General features: G+C 37.6%; 1 protein-coding gene across 3 annotated transcripts in view; it reads right to left on the bottom strand.

Annotated features, from left to right (window-relative positions):
- The window catches only part of PMS1 (PMS1 homolog 1, mismatch repair system component), a 47,020-nt gene that overhangs the window by 12,610 nt on the left and 14,331 nt on the right, over positions 1-20,079 (bottom strand). For all 3 annotated transcript variants that reach the window (XM_050899804.1, XM_050899803.1, XM_050899805.1), the window contains 4 exons: positions 13,047-13,163; positions 9,147-9,269; positions 6,955-7,098; positions 4,754-5,649 (listed from right to left, as the gene is read on the bottom strand). In XM_050899804.1, the coding sequence (XP_050755761.1) occupies positions 4,754-5,649; positions 6,955-7,098; positions 9,147-9,269; positions 13,047-13,163 (1,280 nt within the window). The remainder of the gene's footprint in view (positions 1-4,753; positions 5,650-6,954; positions 7,099-9,146; positions 9,270-13,046; positions 13,164-20,079) is intronic.

Raw genomic sequence — 20,079 nt, 5'->3', positions numbered from 1 at the left:
AATAACTTCATAAGCCTCAGGCTTTACTTAACATAAAGAAGTACATTTGATTTCAAATGGTCTAAAATTAGCCACATAAAGCGTGAGAATACAGAATAGATATGATTACCACAGAATTCTGTAACTAATAAACTTACAGATTTTTCAAAAAGTCCTCAATAACAAACTACTCCTAAACGTTGTCTAAATGGTTAAAACATTAATACATACTAAATCTCTACAACTTGAATGGATTCTTAATAAGTTTACAAATCTCAGGAAGATAGCTAAACTTTTATAGATGCCAGGTTTATGCTTGCCTACCGCATATGAATCTTACTTTTTTGAAGGCCAAAGGAATAATTTGCTGAACTCCCTCTTTTTGCCCTTATTTGATATTCTGAATTCTAGCAGGTAATTCAAACCAGTCCAATCTTCAATTAAAAAAAGTAGTACTATCATATGTAAGTATTGGAAATAAGTATTTTAGCTGGTCATATTTATTTATTGCTACTTGCTGGAACAGTTTGATTCAATTATGTGTATGCATGCTGGAAAATTAAGGTCAGCAAAAGGGTCACCATTTGCAATTAATTATGATGTGCTAGCATTCACATATGGTACCAATATTTAGTTAACTAAAAAAGTCAGCTTAAATAGTTTCTTGCAATAAATCATGTCCTAGAAAATATGGAGTAAACATTAAGATAAAAAACATCTGCTCCTTTTAAAATGAATGGATGAAGTCACTTGAATAGAAATTTTTTTATCCCAAATACATTTATACCTTTGAACAGATCAATAAATACTTTGTTTTGAATAGATCCAATTCTAATGCAGGAGAAGATTTAACTATAAGAGAACTGAGCTTTCAGTGATACACTGATAATCCAAAACAAAAGCACTTCCAAAGAAAGGCCAACTTGCCTATCATTTTAGGCTACCATCAGAAAAATTCTAGCCTTACAAGCTTTGATTGTGAGAGTTTTGCAAATTCATATACATCACTATCAGTGATTTGCTCAGAATCAAAGAAAACAGCAGGTTTACGAACTATGAGGGAACACCTTTGCCTTTTCAAAAATCCTTCCACAGAGGCAAGTATAATCAACAAGTGCTACAAGAACAGTTTCTTCTCTGCTTTGTGAATTAGACTGTAAATTCAGGATCCTTTCTTGAAGCTACAAAACTTAAAGTCAAGGAAATTTGCAAAACTGGGTGTAAGGAGGGAGTGGAAGACTAGAATGAACTCTAGTTTCAAAGGCAGCTTTGGTTTAACTAGAAAAATGGATCCACGATTTATTGTTTTCCCCTTGCATCTTAAACCCAAATGAAATATTTAGCATATAACAAAAGCCTTTTAATATAAGGTCTCTCAGACCTTGTAAGACAAATAATCTGAACTTGAGCATACTCTGACTGGAAATGGCCACTTGTGTAGATTCATATGTGTCCAGAATAGAGGCATCCCATTCTGAATGTAACACATCTCAGCATCAGCCTCCTCACATAATGAAACCAAATCAACTCAGACTATCACCATGAGTATTACATTCTACTTCTATGTTTCCTTGCTTTGTGAAGAGGAAAATAAAAAAAGCTTTTAATTGCCCATATCAGCTTTTCAGTTTACTTCTGAAATGCATAGGTTTCAGGTGACTGGCACTGTTTCCTAGGAGTGGACAATATGGACCTACTATTATGACTGAACAGATGCTGGGGACAACAACAGTATGGAAGGACTGATACCAATTATTAATACCATTATTCATCATTAATATCTGGCAGTATATGAATGGAGCTGGCTAGGGATATGATGGATGGCCAATGACCAGATGGTACTACCAAATGACCTCCATCCAAAGGAGAGAGAACATCTTAACTAAAAGGTTAAAATACAGTGAAAAGAATTTTTCTGGAATTGCTAAGCAAGCATATTTACCCCAATGTGAGAGAGTTGCAAATAACGCACACACACACACACAAGCCATGAGATGCATGGAAAGTTTATGAGGCAATAAAAAGCTACCACACATGAACTAGTTACTACTAGCCACTAATGACTGACTGTGTGCATGCTCTTACCTGTCAACAGACAGCAAAGGCCACGCTATCTGAAATGATGTTTCTACCAAGGTACAAATATACTCATGAAGAATTACTGTAGAGTGCTGACAAGGTAATTTGTTAGTCCTATGATAAGGTGTGTGTAGCTCTGAACCTTTCTTACACCTTCAGGATAACTACTGCTGCCACTGTCGTGGCACATGGAGGGATTTCTCCCACTCCTACCTGAGCCTGATATGCATGAAATATTAAGGCCAGAAACATACGCAAGCTGTATTAAGTAAGAGCAGAGTGAGCGCAAGAAATTAAATCCTGGCTTTGCAAAGCAGGGGGATATGCGATGCTGCCAACATGGACATGCATGGAAGCTTTCCTCTTCTATTATAACCTAAAGACCATAACATTTTACATTCCGGTTGAGTAATAAATGCTGGCTTGTTTTGAAAAGGCCATCCTATGTCACTACGAGACATCTGTTGGTTGTACTGCTCCCAAAAGGGATTTAAACTCATTTAGACCTGCTGGAGGAGCCACAGAGAGAAACAGAGATGCTGAAGCCAAGCACACCCGTTGTAACAAACGCATGACTTTATCACAGAAGGATGGAGGACTAGAGCCCAGGAAAAGTGGTGTCTTGCCAGCAAGGTTGCATGAAGTTGGAGGTATAGCATGCTCAGTAGAACTGTGGCACTTTGGCTGCCCTGTTGTATATACATTTGTTGTTACCTCTAGGTGGCCCAATTTATCCAGAGTATCTGGTAGGCAAGACTTACGTTCTCTGCCAGACGTACCACAGTTCTTCTGGATTGTTGCCTTGAAGGAAAAGATGTCTGCATATCTCTTCTTATTTGTTATTTTCTGAGGCAATTTTAAAAGATTTAAAGTGGAAAAGAGGTACCCCAAAGCTGAAATGTATGGATACTACTAGTGGTAAATTTTTCATCACTTCAACATCCACTGGATTCAATCCTACACATAAGGAAAATATATATACTATATATAATATACTGCATTCAATCCTACATATAAGGAAAACTTCATTACCAGAGAGGTCTCCTTCCTGAACTAATACAAAGTTAATCTGTAGGCACACTCTTAAACATAACAGTTGTACCAGGAAAGCAACCATGAAATTTCAAAAGCTAAAGCAGAGCAAATTAAAATTTTCTGAGACAGCTGGCAGAACCTTTTGTTTCATTTCATTAAAAGCATGAATATAATTGGAGTACATTTCTACTATTACATTAATATTTCTGCTAATGCAGAGATGGAGAAAACACTTTCTCACATGTATGGTTTTGTGATCATGGCATGTTGCTTGCTTAGCGAGCTTTAAATTAGGTAAATCAGAAGCTCGATAAAAAGGTTTTACTTAACTGATATAGCTGGTATTCAGAACAATGCAGATGTTTTCAAACAAACAAAGTCAAGAAGTCAAGGAAAAACCAGATATATTAACAGTAATTCAATAGGTATAGCTTCTCCTTCTTACCACTCTCCTAATCAAATCTCTCATTAGTGTTAAAATTACAGTGTTTTGGCCAGTATAATTTCCTTTTCAGTGGTTTTTCTTAATTCCCTCTCCTTGCTTCCATAACATGAACAAAACACATTTTCACAACAGTTCCAATGAGTTTGTTCTTCAGAACCAAAATTTCATTTCCCAAACTTTCTGCTACAAATCACAATATGCATTCAAATCATTACACATAAAACTATCGAAGAACTACTTCTATTTTCCTCATTTGTCTGATGCCCTACAGTGTTTTACATTTTATAAGATTACAAACAAGATGTGGAAGGTTTGGTGGTTTGTTTTTTTTTTTTTTTAAAACTGTCTTAGAATGTCTCAAAATCTGTTATTCTAATTCATCTTTTACCATAATATAAGTTCCACATAAAGGACAACATATACCTAATATTTTAACTAATCCAAACCCCGCCCCAAATTAGGCTAAAATATTTCCCTTACTTGCAGACGGATTTCAAAAACTCAGTGACAATCTGTTTTAGAAGAATACGGAATTTAGCTATTCAGATTGTAATCTAAGAAGAGATTTGGTTTTGATTGAAACAGATTAAATTCAAACTGTACTATACTCTCTGAATCAACACTGGAACAGCTGTTTAGGAGAAAAATAAATTCCTTGTGTCATTTCATTGGGTTTTACAAATACAATTCTGAGGTAACCTGGGTTGGGATACGTACTAAATGTAGTGGAAAGGAGTTTACCAAATGTTCAAGTACTAAAGATCCTGAAAAAGAATTCTCACTTTGTAGCAATAAAAAAGAACTGTTCCTTGGAAAAGCTCTGGAGGAACTATACGGTGCCTCATCCATCACCATGCTGCTTTTCATTGACAGTGCATCAGGAGTGACAACATACAGGCAGCCCTTAGAAAACAGAAATTTGCAGGATTCAAACAGTACATTTTCTTGCCTGTTATCTCTAAATAACAATTCAGCAAAACTGTCCCTACCTAACTGCTGCACGGCACAGTGGCAAAATGAGTAACTCAAAACAGCAGTGCATGTCTGCACACAGCAAAAGATGACAATTCACAATACTGATGCTGACACTGAAAAGTCAAAAATAATTTTCTACTTTTTCATAAATACCTGGGAAGTTACTATTTTTTTAATTCACTACAGGTGACTCATTGGTAACTACCAGATTTAGAAGCAAGTCACAGCCTGAAAACTTACTTCTTTTTTTCCTCTTCATTCAAATTCTTCCACTGCTCTTCAATTTTCAGCAGGATGTCCTCCATGCTGGTCTTTGGATTATCAGTTATCAATTTTGGACGACATTCTTCAGTGAAAAATCCAATTGCAGACTTTGGTTTCCTTATTATTCTACTACTAATTAAGTCATAAGCCGTCACATGTCCAAATTTATCACTTATCACATTTCTTTTCTTTATGCTTTGATTTGAGATTTGTGGATCATTGCTTTGTTCACCAGTATGTTCATTTTGGTTATTAATTGTTCCTCCAACTTCAGGAATCAAAATCTTAACAGGTTCCAGGTTGTCTCCTAGATGGTTTTTAAATCCACTGCCCATACTCCAATTATCAGCAGAGATTTCAGGTAAGTCTTTAGGGACTAAGGCTTCCTCATTTTTTTCTATTTCATCAATATTATCAGAACTCAAAAGATGCTCACTGGCTTTTTTAGACTTGGGGTCCACGGGAACACTGTTACTTTGAATATCAGTCATATTCTGTCCATTCTGTTCCTCCTCACACAATAAATTTAAGGAACTGTCTGGAAAGGCATCACTCTTAGAAGCCTCTTTTTTGTCCAGGCGACTATGTACATTATCACCACAAAACGTCTGATGATTTAAGCAGATCTCTGTGTTTTTTCCTGCTTGACAGTTTTGCACATCACTGCTGAATGAAAGGAATGAAGTATGAGCATGTAGATCATTGTTTCCAGATGGTCCCATTTCATTAACAACCACATCTGTTTGTTCTGTTCTATGAACAAACATGTCTTCTGAGGTAACATCTGTTTTATTACTTTCACCAGGGACTGTAGCAGGTAGTGGCCCATACAGTGATTTCAACACATTTTCAACAGCAAGTAAGACAGATTCCTGGGAAAAAAAAAAACCAAAAATCAGAAAAGCCACACACACAACTACACCTGAAAATGTAACTGACAGATATTGAGAATATAGAACAATAGGCAAAGTGATCTTATTCCCAATATTTTTCAGAGAAATCTGGACAGATTATTGCATTTCAGTTGTTCACACATGCTCAAAAAGACTCTGAACTGGACACCTTTAGCCTCAAATATTTTGTGATAGGTATTCTGCTTCACTGGTTGTCAAAAAAAAGATTAAGTGCTTTCTTTATAACAGGGTACTGACCACTTAAACCAGTAGCAGGTAAAACTGTTCCCACCTTATATGGAGTTAGAAGCTTATAGTCAAGACAGATGCACCAACAACATCCCATTTCATGTAAGCATGTTTGTGTAGGTGCTTTTATGGTGCATGCTTCCAAGACAACTTTGCACCAAATGACGGAAATGAAAAACAAAAAAGAAAAAAAACCACAAAAGAAAAAAACCCCCTTTTTCTAATGCCAAAGGAAAGTTTTAAACTAGATCAAATGTGAGAATGCTGTGTTAATTTTCACACAAGTGACACTTAACAGGCAGTACATTTACAAGATTAACATAGGCAAATACAAAAACTTTTCAGCGAAGAAGAGGATTAACATACTGGTGTGACTACCTAAATTCACTTTGAATAACCACCTTACCTATGTCGCCTTCTTAATTTCTGTGGCACTGTTTTTCATATGCAGTGCTAATAAGTGAAAGTGACTTTATGGAAATTTATCACTACACAGCCTCTAAAACATGGGCTTGTACGGTCTAAATTTCAGGTCTTGACAGTATGAACAGGATATCCTGAAACTTAAGCGATGTCAACAATAATCTATACACATAATGGTAAAATATTGCTTTGACCAGAAATCAACTCTCCCCCCCCCCACCTTAATGTACATGGCATTTAAAAAGTGATTACTTAGTGTAATTATGAAGTTAAGCATGAGATCCATGTAGGGATACACACATCATAATTCCATTTAGCTTCTCTCACTATAGTGCCATCTGAAAACAAAGTGATACATATATCTGACAGCGTAAAAGTGATCTTTGAAATCAACTGGGAGATTAATTTTGAATAATCCTCCACTTAGCCTGTTCAATACTTTTCAAACAAAACAGTCCTGTGATAAAGCAAGCTATCATGTAACTAAAAAAAAAATAAAAAAAAATCAGTGGCACTGTTTACCTTCAGACATTTCAGTAGTTCCAGAAGCTCTTACTATGCTCACGTAAGTAAAAGGTTGACAACTCAAAAACGGATTAAAACCTTAGTTACCTTATAATGCAGTAAAACTTGAGTTTTATCAGGTGTTAAATTCACATCCACAGCAGAGGCAGGTACAGTAATATTCAAAAAGAAAACAGGATATAAACGAGTACAGTCCTTGTGCATCACCAGACTGTAGTACTGTCGAATTAACTACAGATTGATTTAATAAAGAGATGTCAGTAAAGGCAATAAAATAGACACAAAGGCACAGAAACAAAATTTGACATTATAAAGCATAACTGGTTTGTTGGGTTTTTGGTTTTTTTTTTTTGACGTTAAAGGAATGCTACAAAGGTCCTCGTGGGTATACGTGTATACTGGAATAACCACCAAAAGGGCAGTTATTGGTGGTTTCCATGTCTTCACAGCTAAATTAAAAAAAAAAAAAAAGGAACCAATTCCAAGACAAATGGTAGCTACTCTGACCTTCTGAATGAATGTATTGATCACACTTGGAAGAAAAGATACGATATGCCCAAATGGGACTGCAACTCCAATATTTACTTCCTCAATCAACACAGATACTATTATTTGTTTTTTAAAGAAAATCTACTCATATAGCATGCTACTACACTGCTGTCTCTTTCAGCCAAACTAAAGTCTGTTTGAGAAAGCAGCACTTGCACCCACAGACCTGCCCTTTTCCCAGAACAGGATTAATTTATTCCTTTTATTAACCCAATTATAAATTTACAGCTTTTCTCAAACTCTGCTTGTCCTTACTATTTTCTCTACAATCCTGCCAAAAACTCCTCCAAAAGACTACAGAATTATTTAGTTGTTTCAGAATTTTGGTCTCATTAAATGGAAGGATCAAATAAAGAACCTTGCATTTCCCTCTAGTATCAGGGATCCTTCAACAGACAGACATACACACTGGAGAAAAGAATAAGTTAACAAGACAAAAAAAAATTGAAAGTGTAAAAAATGAAGAGCTGCTGCAGATTAAATTTTATTTTTTTAATTAATTTTCAATTCTTAAATATTGTTTAAATAACATTAAACTTACTTAAACATTTTCAAGTTATTTTAACCTTAATATCCCCATAGTCTGTCCTCAGCTGGCACTGAACTGTAGTAATAAGAGGTCCACCAGCACTTCTTCCCCATACATAGTATAGAGATAAAAGTAAGTGATCTATAGCTTGTTTTCCAAACCCATCAAAATGTATTCTTACAGATGTGTTGTTATCCTCACCTGGCCAAAAAAACCCCAATGGGGGGGGAGGAGGGGGGGGCGGGAAGGCAGTGGAAGATTATCACTTGCACCACTACAAGAACAGCCCTAAATGAAGGGCAATGTATTTTTACTTTGTATGATAGTACTCTGAATCCCACCTTCAATCTAGGCCTCCACGCTCTGGTTAAAAAGTTGTCTCTCTCATGGGATTCAAGTTGAGCCTTGAACTCCCGGAAGAACCGGCACATCAAATACTGCGTGGAGATGGATGAGCCTTATTTGGCACTTAACGTACCAACACAAGTTCAGGGTTTACATCTACAAAGCTTTGCTTGCCAACTGAAAACTACTTCATTATCTCCACTTTAAAACCTACACGTACACTTTGGCATGAATGTGATTTTCTTTTCTGGGGACGGCAAGGATTAGGACAGCAAGGCTGCTCCAAGTGAGGTGCTGCAAGGTTCAGTAGCGTGAGAAACCCAAGAGTATCAAATTCTGCCTACACAATGCCTAGCTGTAGCCAATGCTGCTGCACTATCACTTTCATTTTTATCCAATGCATACACGAGTTTAAAGGGAAAGTATGTGTATTTGCTTGATAAGCCTACAACAAGAAGTGGACAAAATCAAAACTTTATTTTCAGAAGAATTCTCTTACAAGAAACAACATAAAGTTCCCTCAAGGAAAACTGCACAGGTGTACTTCTGCAGGCTAATAGAAAGAAAGAATCAACTATTGTGGTCTCTCACATAGAGTATCTGAAAACACATTTTTTTAAACAGCCATAAACATAACCTCCAGCTCTGTGGTCCTAAGTGACTGCAGCAAATAGAACAGAACTGAGGCACCATGAGCATCAGACTTGTGGAAGAGGTTTCTGTTGTAAATGCTAGTATCTTCACCTGTAACACTCTAGTTTTTTTATGTGGGAAAAAGGTTGTAGACTGCATAGGTGTCTCTGTCTTCAAAGAAGTTACATGTCTATTCCTTGAAGAAAAAGCTAGAGGATGTTACCTTTAGTATTTCCTTCTGTTGAACTGGACGATTATTTATAAAAACGAAACTCCTTTCTGAACTTGAAAGGCTTGTCAAAGAACTGTCTGACTCAGCTTTTGGGAGAAATCCAGAAAGATTTATCTGCAATGATAAAACAAATACAGCGCAAAAGTTTTTTAAAGGGAACCCCAAAAAGGTTTTTTTTAGAGGTGAGACGTTAAAATGAAATTGTACAGGAGTCCAAGTCATTCGAACGCATGCATTGCTTCTTGAAAGTTATGATACAAGAAAATAAAAGCACTTAGGAAAAAAAAAAAGAGGTTGAGAAGGATCGGTTTGTATCGATTTTCCTTGATCAATTTATTGAGAAATTTCCCACTTGGACTGCCAGTTGCACCAGGTTGCTGTCTGCAGCTGAGGGCTGCGGAGAACAATGCCAGCCAGCTTTAGGCTTGCTGACTGTAAGGTTGCCAACTTAACCCCTGTACAAGCTAAAGGCATGCGCTGCTGCCCAACCTGGTGAAGGCAGTAGTGAATTACCCCTACGGCGAAAGCCCAAAACACACAATCCCTCCCTTTCCACATGCAGGCCACCTTACTTTAAATAGCCTGTCATAGGGCATTTATTCAGGGCACCTAAATTTACCTACACCACTTGTATCCAAATCATCTGACTCTCAAGAGTGCTGAGCACCCATGATTCACAGATCGCAGCAGAACCTGTGAGCACACAGCACTGCCAAGGAGCCTCAGAAAATCACACGGTTACCTAACGTTAACTCCAAGTTTTAAGATTTTTCTGTTGACATTCTTTAGCTTAGTTTTTTTTAGGTCAAAATGAAGCCAATGACTTGTGCTGCCTGTCCCACAACATCCTCCTCTCCCCCACCAAGCAACTTTGAAACTGTTGGATTGATTTCAATTCAATCTGATGAAGAAGCAGAAATCCCAAAGATATTATATTTCCACAATTTCTGTGATGACTGACAGCTGTTTGGAGAGGAGAGCCTCAAGATAATGACCCTACTGAGGAAAAGGCAATTGTAACTTTTCAAAAGCCAGGATCCATCAGCGTGTAAGAACTGATGTGCCGACCAGCCTACACACTGCCCCACACATCGCCCCACTGCCACTTGCCCAAACTAATAGGTGAAGGAACACTAGGGCATCATGAGGATGGAGATTTTGGAGATATGGGAAAGTCTAGAGAATGTTCTGGTAGTAGGGTGGATCACTGAACAGAGAAATCAGACCTCGTTAGCTTTGCTTTTGGCAGAACCACTTGTATTTACTGAAATCCAAATTATCATGCATTTGAAACGGAATTTAAAATCCCTGGGATTTGGCCTATTCTTCCCATTCATCTACGTCACGCCAGCTATCGGCTCATGTGCTCCCTTATTCCCTCTTGACCTTGTAATAAGCATTCTGTGCTAAAGCTGGAGTGTTCTGGTCAGCAGCGTCGCACATAACCAAATACCACTGGTCAAGTTAAAGAGGTGTCAAATATCTGTTGGATGATTATCAGAAAACAACATGCAGCACTTCTAGATTTTGTTCTGCAACTTCAGCACATCCTCCCTGAATGTTCCTCCTCTATGCTTCAAGCTCCTTTTCTAATTCCCAAATATTTGTTCAAGTCTTTCACTTCAAACAATATTTTTATATACAAACAACATTAAAGCAAAACTGAAAGTCTCTAAGTAACTCATTTAAGAAGTTGCCAGATTTAGAAACGGCTGACTGCTGTTACTATTTAAAGCCACGTAGAATATCAGTATGCTTATTAAAAGTTAGCAACAATTTCTAAAACCAGTCTTAATTATTAGAATTTTCATATATGAAAGTATATGAAGTATAAAGATAAAATTACAGAGACTGGATTACAGAATTTTTGCTTTTAAATTAGATCTACTGTTTTCAAAATTAATACTTTAATAAAAAACAACTTATACATGTATTAAAATATATCTGTGTTGAGTGGACAGTAGAATGTCTTTCTTAAGTACTTACGTTTTTCCCAGTGGCACGTGTATCTGCTAAACTTAACCTCCACAGAAAAAGAAGAGACTAGGAAAATTTCCTGTGTGAAAGCTCTCAGCCGAAATAGATCGAAATAGATCCATCCATTTACAAGACTAGGGATGCAAAAAGCATAGATGCTGTTTTGTACATGTAAAAAGTTGTGTCAACTCTTTATTTTCTTAGTTTTCTTTTTATTTTACAAGTAGGTCCTGAGTTTGCATGCTTTGGAGTCAGCTTGAAATGTGTTCTTGTTTCATTCAGTGCTCATAACAGAGATGTTTTGAAGAAGGTCAGTCTTTAAAACCCCTGGATCACTTATTACAGAAGTTTTAACACTGCAGTTAGTAATGTACAGCTTACAGAAAGTTGTTTATAGCAACATTAGTTTTGTCTTCAGAGTAGACTTTGCAGCAAAGGAGTATGAAGCTACACAATGAACAAGTAGGAAAGGAAAAGAATTAAAGAGCTGCCCTCTGGTCTGTATACTGAATGAGGCATGGACCTAATGGGAAGAAAAAAAAGCAGCATATGCCTTGTCATTAAATACCTATCCCAATACCTGCACACAAGGGACAAAGAAAGGGTTACACAGGCAACCTTAATTCTGTCATTTCATAGTGTTTGGCTGCTTAATTTAGAAATGTCCATGGTTTCTGAATGTAGATCTGTGCGTGAGCAACATGCATGGATCACTTATACACCTATAAATGATGCACGTGGTACTTTACACACTATTTAGAGACAGAGAGAGAGATGGAATGTTCCCCAACTTCTATTCAAGGAATATGGATGCCTCATGATATAGCACAGAGGTAATGTGAGAACCTGAGTGCCTCCTTCAAGCTAGTCCCTTCTAAATACCCCCATGTCTTCCCTTTGGAGCCCCCTGCACTTGCCCTGTGGGGCACATCCAACCTGCATTCAGGTAAGAATGACTCTGGATGTTCTGTTCAGACATAAGCAACTAAAACTTTGTAAACTACAAGAAGCAACTTTGCTTTTTTCCCCTCATTTCCCTGCATATGTATACTACAAGAATTCTGACAAACTCAAGATTTAAGTCTGAATAATGCTATTAAACTTTAATACATATATATACAGACTTTATTAAAGTCTGAATAACGCTATTATTCAGTGGCTATATAGCCACTGTGACTTTACAGATGGTGATTCATCTCATCTTTGTGACTGGTCAAGATTTATTACTACAAGATACAGGAAAGTGCAACTTTGAAGGATCGGCAGTAGCAAGACTCCCCTTTATAAGAATGTCTCCAACAAAAATGGAAGCAGAGTAAAAAATATTTTGAAAATATTAGACAAAGGAGAGTATCATGGGGAATTCCCTCAGTTTCAACAGGGGCAAAGAAAGCCAAGTGCACTGAATTTTTTGAAAACTAACTAGTATTTCCTTGAAATATACGTTTAGTGGAAATTTTGCATAACTTGCTTTCTAAGTATGTGTTTCTTTTGCTGCTCAGGTGCCCCTCACTGAAATTGAGGGGATATTCTTTAGAGTACAAGGCTAAGAGGCCATGAGGATGAGAACGATATAAATGCTTAGATATTAATCAGAGCACAACCTGCCTGTGGGCCAGGAATCCCAACTTAGACAGCTCTAAGCAATCAGCAATTCTGCATTTGTCATCACAACTGTTTTTACTGCCATTTGATCAGTGCCACATGAGTCCTCACTAGATGATTCTTGGAGTGGATTTTCAATCACCAAACCAATTAATTTTACAGAGAGGACAGTAACAGAACCAAATGCGTTAATCAGATGTCAATCCGGAGACAATATTCTCTTTTCCAAAGCCTCCTTTTTGGATATTGATTTAGGTCTCTTCATTGACAGGCTTTAAGTGGATTTGGGAGAAGGAAGTTTAAACTCACCTCAGGATCTTCACAGCAGTGTTGAAAAGGTACCATACTGCCCATAACGGCTGTTCCCAGAACTGACATACAGGCCATTTTGTGATCTGACACCCTGGTCTTCTGCCAAATAACTGCCTGAAACAAATGGCACAGAGTCAAATTTTTGACATTATATTTGTTGAACTCAAGTCATGTCTACGAACATGCATATGCAACTGCACACATACTGTATATGTAACATTCTGTACTTTGACCCTCCTACATTCACAACTTTCAGTGTTAACACACACGATATGGTACTTTTTGGCATGTCTTCTCATATTGTATTACTTATTTAGACTCAGTGATTGAAAAATTAAGCAAAGCTTGTATTTATGGATGTTACATGGCTAACCTGGACTTCTGCACTTGAAACAATTGTTAAAAACAAATCAATAAAAATACTACTTCTGCTCTTAGACATATAGCAGTAGGCTTTGTGTTTTTACTGAGCATATAAATTGAGGGTTTATGACATGTCTCTGGCACAGTCGTCAACATTTGAAGGTGGGCACTGCAATGCTTATGGTACTTATACTCAACAGATAGGCTGTTTTGGTAGAAATCAGGCTATTAGATGTCCACTCATAGCTCTCATCTGGATACTTCAGGTCTATGACAAGCCTGCTATTTAGAAAGGAAAGCAGTTTTTGAGGAAGTATTTATAAGGAAAGTAGTTGTTTGTCTCATGAAAACTTCGTAAAAGTTAGACGGATAAAAGGATATCTGCTCTACTAGCTACATATCTTGCAATAGTATTGCAAAGATTTAATAAATACAGTAAGGCAGTATAAACTGCAACTTGCATCAGAAGTTACCTGTCAAGCCCACTTACATATACAGAAAGTATTAGCTACTTTGGGAGGTGAAATTTTGTCTCTCACTAATGAGAAGTCCTATACTAAACAGCCACAAATTTAACTATGAATCTGCTGACATTTATTGCTGTGTATCAACAACAAAAACATTTTGCTTAGTTGGCTTTCTGCTTCTAGGCAACTGAGACTGCTAAATTCAGATCCACTTTATTTCTGTCACTGTTAGCTGACTGAGTGTATTTCAATGTGCAACATTCAAACACAAAAGGAAAAAAAATGCAGCAAGTTGCACTTTAAATCTGATGTTACAGTCCTGTTTAAAGTTGATGTTTTAAATAGGTGCTAGGTGTCCAATAAATTCAAAATGAGTTCACAGTATCGTGGTATAGGATGTTATGTGAAAGCATGGTAAGTGAGCAAAGAATACACACGCACCCATCTCAAGAAATGCAATACATAGCCTTAAAATTCCACCTGTCCAGTGGGATATTTGCTGGCCTTGAGGGGTGAATTCCACGGAAGAACACGGTGCTCCTGTAAAATGATATTCCCTTCCTACAGGACAGGTGGAATTGTAAAGCATTGAGACTGTTGAGCCCAAAACTATTCCCCAAATCTTTAATTTTCCATTTCCACGTACACTCTGCAGCATTTGGGAAGTGGGGCTTTTTAGTCCTGCCTGAATCTAACTCACCTCCTAGACACCAGCCTGACAGCCCTTAGCACATGCTGGATCACAGCTCAATCATCCTACAGCGAGCGCAAACCCCTCAAACACAAAGGACAATTTATGTCAGAGAGGGCAGCGAATACAAGAAGAGGAGAAGGAGAAACAAGCAAGCAGAGCCACGGGCCGGGTGCTCACAGCTCTGGCAGGGAGAGCCCCCACTGTGCTCCAGCAGCAGGCAGTGGCAAAGGACAGCCCGGGGCTACCCAAAGCATGCTGCCTCTCAGCCTCTCTCCTCTACACCTGCTGTAAGTCTCCTCAAAGACATTTTGGAGTGATGAAAGAATTTGTCCTCTTCTTTAGAGCTCCTCTTATAAAACATATCCTGTACTGCTTCTATTTTAAAATTGAATACTTAAAATGGAAACACAAAGTGCCAAGCAATTTTTTCTTTACTGGATATATTTTAAATTAAATGGATGTGACCAAACTGAGAAAGACACTTGTTACATGACTAATATAAACATCATGCTGTTTATTTTAGGTTATACTAGTGTGATACCACAGATACAGATATAAATCTTAGCTGCTGATTAATGCAAGGTTATTATACTGCTTGACCTGCTGAATGGCTGATACTCAGGACTGTGAAAAGATCACTTCAGTAAGGTGGTTTTAAGAAAGCTGTGGAAAATGAGAACTTAAATGCAAACTTGCTAAAAGTAGATACCGTTAATAAGTTCAGGGGGTATTTTTTAACTAGTCATATATTTATCAGATATTAGTACTCAGAACTACAGACAAAATTTTAGGAACTAGTTACCACTGTAGGTTAAATCAAAGCCTACATACTAAAGAGGCCAGGGAATTCCTAAATTTCTATCTTATATAAACACAGAATAGACTGTGTGTTCATTTTTAGCCCTGACTGCACATTATGAAGCAACAACATAAGAATAGCTGCTAATTTAAAGAAAATTATTTTTCTAGACTCTTCAGATTATCGACAGGCATTAAAAAATCCACAAAGAAACAAAGCCTGTTCCATTTCATTTATTTTAGAAAGTGCCTGTTTCCATGAGGTTCCTGCAATACCCTATTTTTTTAACCTTGCTTATACCCTTTAGTTTAGCTAAAAATACACACCCACACACACCCCCCATATTTTTTTTCTAGGTCATATAAAGCGGGTGTCCAGGATGAGCCAAGGAAGAATCTGACTCTAGTCAGTATGATGACACTGCAGAAACAGCCTACTCAAACATATATTATTACATATGGCCCATCTTCGGTTTTGCTAGAGCTAGCCAAATATATCCCACCTCCCTTCTTGTTTCATTGAAGGGGATTACATGATCTAGATCTTACAAAATGTCATAACGTATATAAAATCTATTGCACATATACAGAAGATAAGTACATGTGTGTGTGTGTCTGTGTGTACGTACTCCTCCACCCCCATCCAGCTCTAGGACATACGCACACTTTTGTGGAGGATGACAACGTACATGCACACATACAGCAGGCATCTCTGTTATTTCAGGATGCATACACACAGCCCAGAAGCATTCCTTGAAAAATGCGTAAAGACTGGAGAAAGAGTATGCAACCTCTTCCCACTGGGGTCCCTGGTATATGGCACTAAGGAGAGTAAGAGCTGCTCATTATTTGTTTCCTCAAAGACACCAAGGAAGGACAGAGAAAAAAATGCAGCCACTCCTTGTCCCTAACTATCCTTCATATTTTAGAACTTCTACCAGCAGCCACAATGCTTTGCAATCAGACAAAAGAAAAATCTTAATTAGAGCTGGGGACTGGATGCTGTTGCTGACTGTGCCTACCTCAGCGCAACTATGATGCTACAAGTTAAACAGATTCATCCCCTTTACCTTATTACTACATAATGGCAGTAACTTAACAAAGTGGACTTTTACTACCCAGAAACCATTTATTTTCTTTATTTGTCTTGTGATAATCATTGTGTTATTTATCTTGTAATAAAGTTTGGAGGTGTAAGTCTAGTAGAGCAAGCACTGTATATGAACTGTAGGTTGGTAACGTAACATGAGTTAGCTCTGTAAAAGAGAACTGTATTTCACAGTCTCTCTAATTTTGTTTTACATGCTTCAAAAATCCTGTCACCCTGGCATCCGAGATCTCACTGCAGACAGTTAACTCTTTGGGCCAGCACGTTCCTTAACTTTCCTGACTTAAAACCTAATAGTTTATTACGCTCCAACATAACTGAAAACATTGCTGCCTACCTGCTAAGAGAGTATAAAAACAGAACAAAGCCAGGCAGCAATATCCAAAGTTTGAATTGAGCCCAAGGGAAACAAAAAGACATCACCTTGTACAATGTGTATAATCTCTTTTGCTTATGATGCACAGACACCTAGCTGCAAGGGCTGGCACATTCTCTGCAGTGGAAGAAAGCCTATCAGCTAAGATCAAGAAGAGATCAAGATAAAGTCTTAACCACATTCTTTAAAATCCCAGCCTTGAAAAGTGTTGATGTTTATCAGCTCCATGCCATAACTGGTGTCTTGTTTTAAAACCAATGGTAAGTTATCTTACTAAGAGAGCTCTTGCATAACCTTCCCTTGAAAACAGAAATCACAGCAGTTTTTCAATTTAGCTTAAAGAAAAATAACGCCACTCTCTACATAATCATAATTATTTTCCCCATACATTTTACACTTGCCCCTGAGGAATCCGTTGTCCCATCCATTTCATAAGTGATGGTGGGACAACTACCAGTGGAGGTATGCAATAGAGAAACTCAAGGCACCATTTTTCCCCTCATCAGATGCAGTTGACATACCTGTCTATCCCACGGGCATCAGACATCACAGCTATCAAGGGATTTGTTGAAAGACAGTAATGTTCCACAGCACTGTTCATCCTATAAATTTTGACATATTTCCTGCTCAGGTTTCCCTTTTGTGATATGAGAGCGTTCTCTCAATGAAAAGGCTTTCTTACAGCATCATACAGTGGAGAAATGCTTGGATTTGGGAGCTGGGAAGTAAGTTAGGAGAGGAGCTAACAGATATTACAAGGAGCCAAGGACGTTCATCTGGTAACACATGTCTTCAGAGCCTTTCAAGAATTACAAAGACTACAGAGAGTTGTAAGTTTTTTGGCTGCTTTAACCAGACATGTTCAGCTGTGGGTGTTGAGAGAAATTCCACTTCTATAGCAGAAGGGAAAAAAAAATAAAATAAAACCTCCCAAACAATTAAACTACTGTCAAAAAACAGTTTCTAATCCTAAACTATCATTCAGAGGATGTACATCATCACAGTGAATTCCATTTAAATAAAGCAAGGTTTAAAAGCCTTTTGTAGAATAGTGGTTAACAAAAATAACATACCTAACTGTGACAAAGTACATTGGTAAGGAAGAGTGAAAACTCCCAGGCGGCTTTGGAAACATCCTTTTTCTGCTAGCCTTTTTTAAGTGTACAAAGTGAGTGTGAAAGCCTTGAAAGAGCTAAAGGCACATCTCAGATTCTGCAACACACACTGCATATGTGAAATAGTAATTGTTTTGAGATCTCAGACATATACTGTGCTGTCATTTGAAAAAAGTGATGGATGAGAAACTGGAAACCTCAAGGAATTAGTAATAGGATATAAAGCATTTCACCTCTAGGTCACCAGTTCAAATTCAACCAGGTTGGTAGCGACCAAAAGTAGTTACCATCTGGCAGCTGTTCTCTGGCTGATGTAAACTGAGTTGAGGGTCTCAGCGCATTTCCTAGTAGACAGGTGTCCTCAGCACAAAAAACATCATAATTAACTCTCTGTTTGGCTTTCTCAGCAAAGCTACTGAACAATGAATGGAAGTAAAGACTGAGCTATATTCCAGGTCAGCATCAAAGCATGTTGGCTGTAGAGCACTGCAGATTCTTAATCATAATTCCTCTTTATATTCTAAGACACACAGATTAGGGAGGGACTTAATTTATCATCATTACATTAAATAGAGTAGCCTTTCCAACTCAAGAAAGAGCTTACGTGCTGCTGTTTCTGCTCAATGCAGATTTCTTTTCAACATGCAGCTACAGTAGAGTTTGGAAGCACAATGAATGAATGCAAAGTATAATCCCATTATTAAAAATGGTAAATTTATCCTAACATGCTTACTCCATCTCAAAAAATCCACACTTATTACAGAGGACTCAGACACAAAAAAACCAAACTGGTTTTGGACTACTAGACACAGACTGTAGGTTGAGATTATCCAACTTTGGAAATAAGAGGAGACTCACTGTAAGATGGCATCCTTTAGGTCAACACCAACCACAAAGCAGGTTTGGGGAAGAACACCATCCACAGTTATAATAATAGCTTTAACACGGACCTCTTGCATCTGGAAGTTCTGACCCATGACTCTCTCAAGAAACAAACAAGACATAGCTCTAGACAGAACTGTGTGTGACCAAGGCTTCAAAATATTATGCATGAGAAACACTGGAAAAAAATATACCCTTATGCAGATTTTTCCTCAACAGGAACTGTAAAATTTATTGAGTCTACTTATGGCCCACCTGTGCTTTGCACAAGACATGGGACCAGTTGTGTACGGTATGACCTGCTGATAGAGACCATCTACACCACTTGTTACCATAATTTGTTCAGCCCTATTATATCTGAAATTGTTACAACAGGTATAGTTATTGGGTGTCCTCTCTCATTTCGGCATTTGTGGAATAAAGGCAACTAGAACAGAATTAAAGTATTCCGTACCATCAGCCTTTCAACACACGAAGGCATTTCTTGAACATCAGTGGCTTGTAAGACTGAGTCAAGGGCTACTGGTGTTACAGTGAAGAGTGTGAAAACCGTTGCTCCAGGGAAGAGCCCTACACCACCTTGGGTAGAATACAGCCAGAGCGCATAGGTGGCTAGAACATGGCATTTCGGGCTGAAGAGTTTGACCCGGTTTAAGTGGTAGCTGACTTTGGAATGTTCTTAGCACGCATTCAGATAATGTTAACTTTAAATAAACTTGCTGAATACTCATGTAAATTATTTCCATTTGGCTGTCTCATTATTCAATATGCTTTCAAGGAACATGGTGATGAAAGAAGAAAAATACCTCTTTCTAACATAACCATACTGGCAAGAGGATCAACATTATCAGTATTCAAAGAATGTCTTGGCAGGATAAACCTTCATAAAAAGAAGGAGCACTAGCTAATCCAAGTTGTCAAAATAGCAATAGTACTTCAAGGGTTGATCTGCAAAGTGATTCATTATTTATTGCTAATGCAAACAAAACAGTCTGAGCAGAAAGAGCAATTGGGTATTTCCTATCTCGGAAATCCACTGACGGAGAGTACACAATAAATGAACCCTAGGATGGCTGATAAAAGGGTATCTATTTTCTTACTTACTAAAAAACAACCCAAAGGCAGGAAGCACATTGTGGTTCTTCACAGAAAAGAAATCAGACACTTAATGGTAATATTTTCCAAAATAACACAGATATGAAATGTGGCACAACAATAAGAAAAATT

This window comes from Gymnogyps californianus, chromosome 7 (assembly GCF_018139145.2).
Source record: "Gymnogyps californianus isolate 813 chromosome 7, ASM1813914v2, whole genome shotgun sequence".
In the NCBI taxonomy this organism is placed as follows: domain Eukaryota; kingdom Metazoa; phylum Chordata; class Aves; order Accipitriformes; family Cathartidae; genus Gymnogyps; species Gymnogyps californianus.
This window is presented reverse-complemented; position numbering and strand designations above follow the sequence as displayed.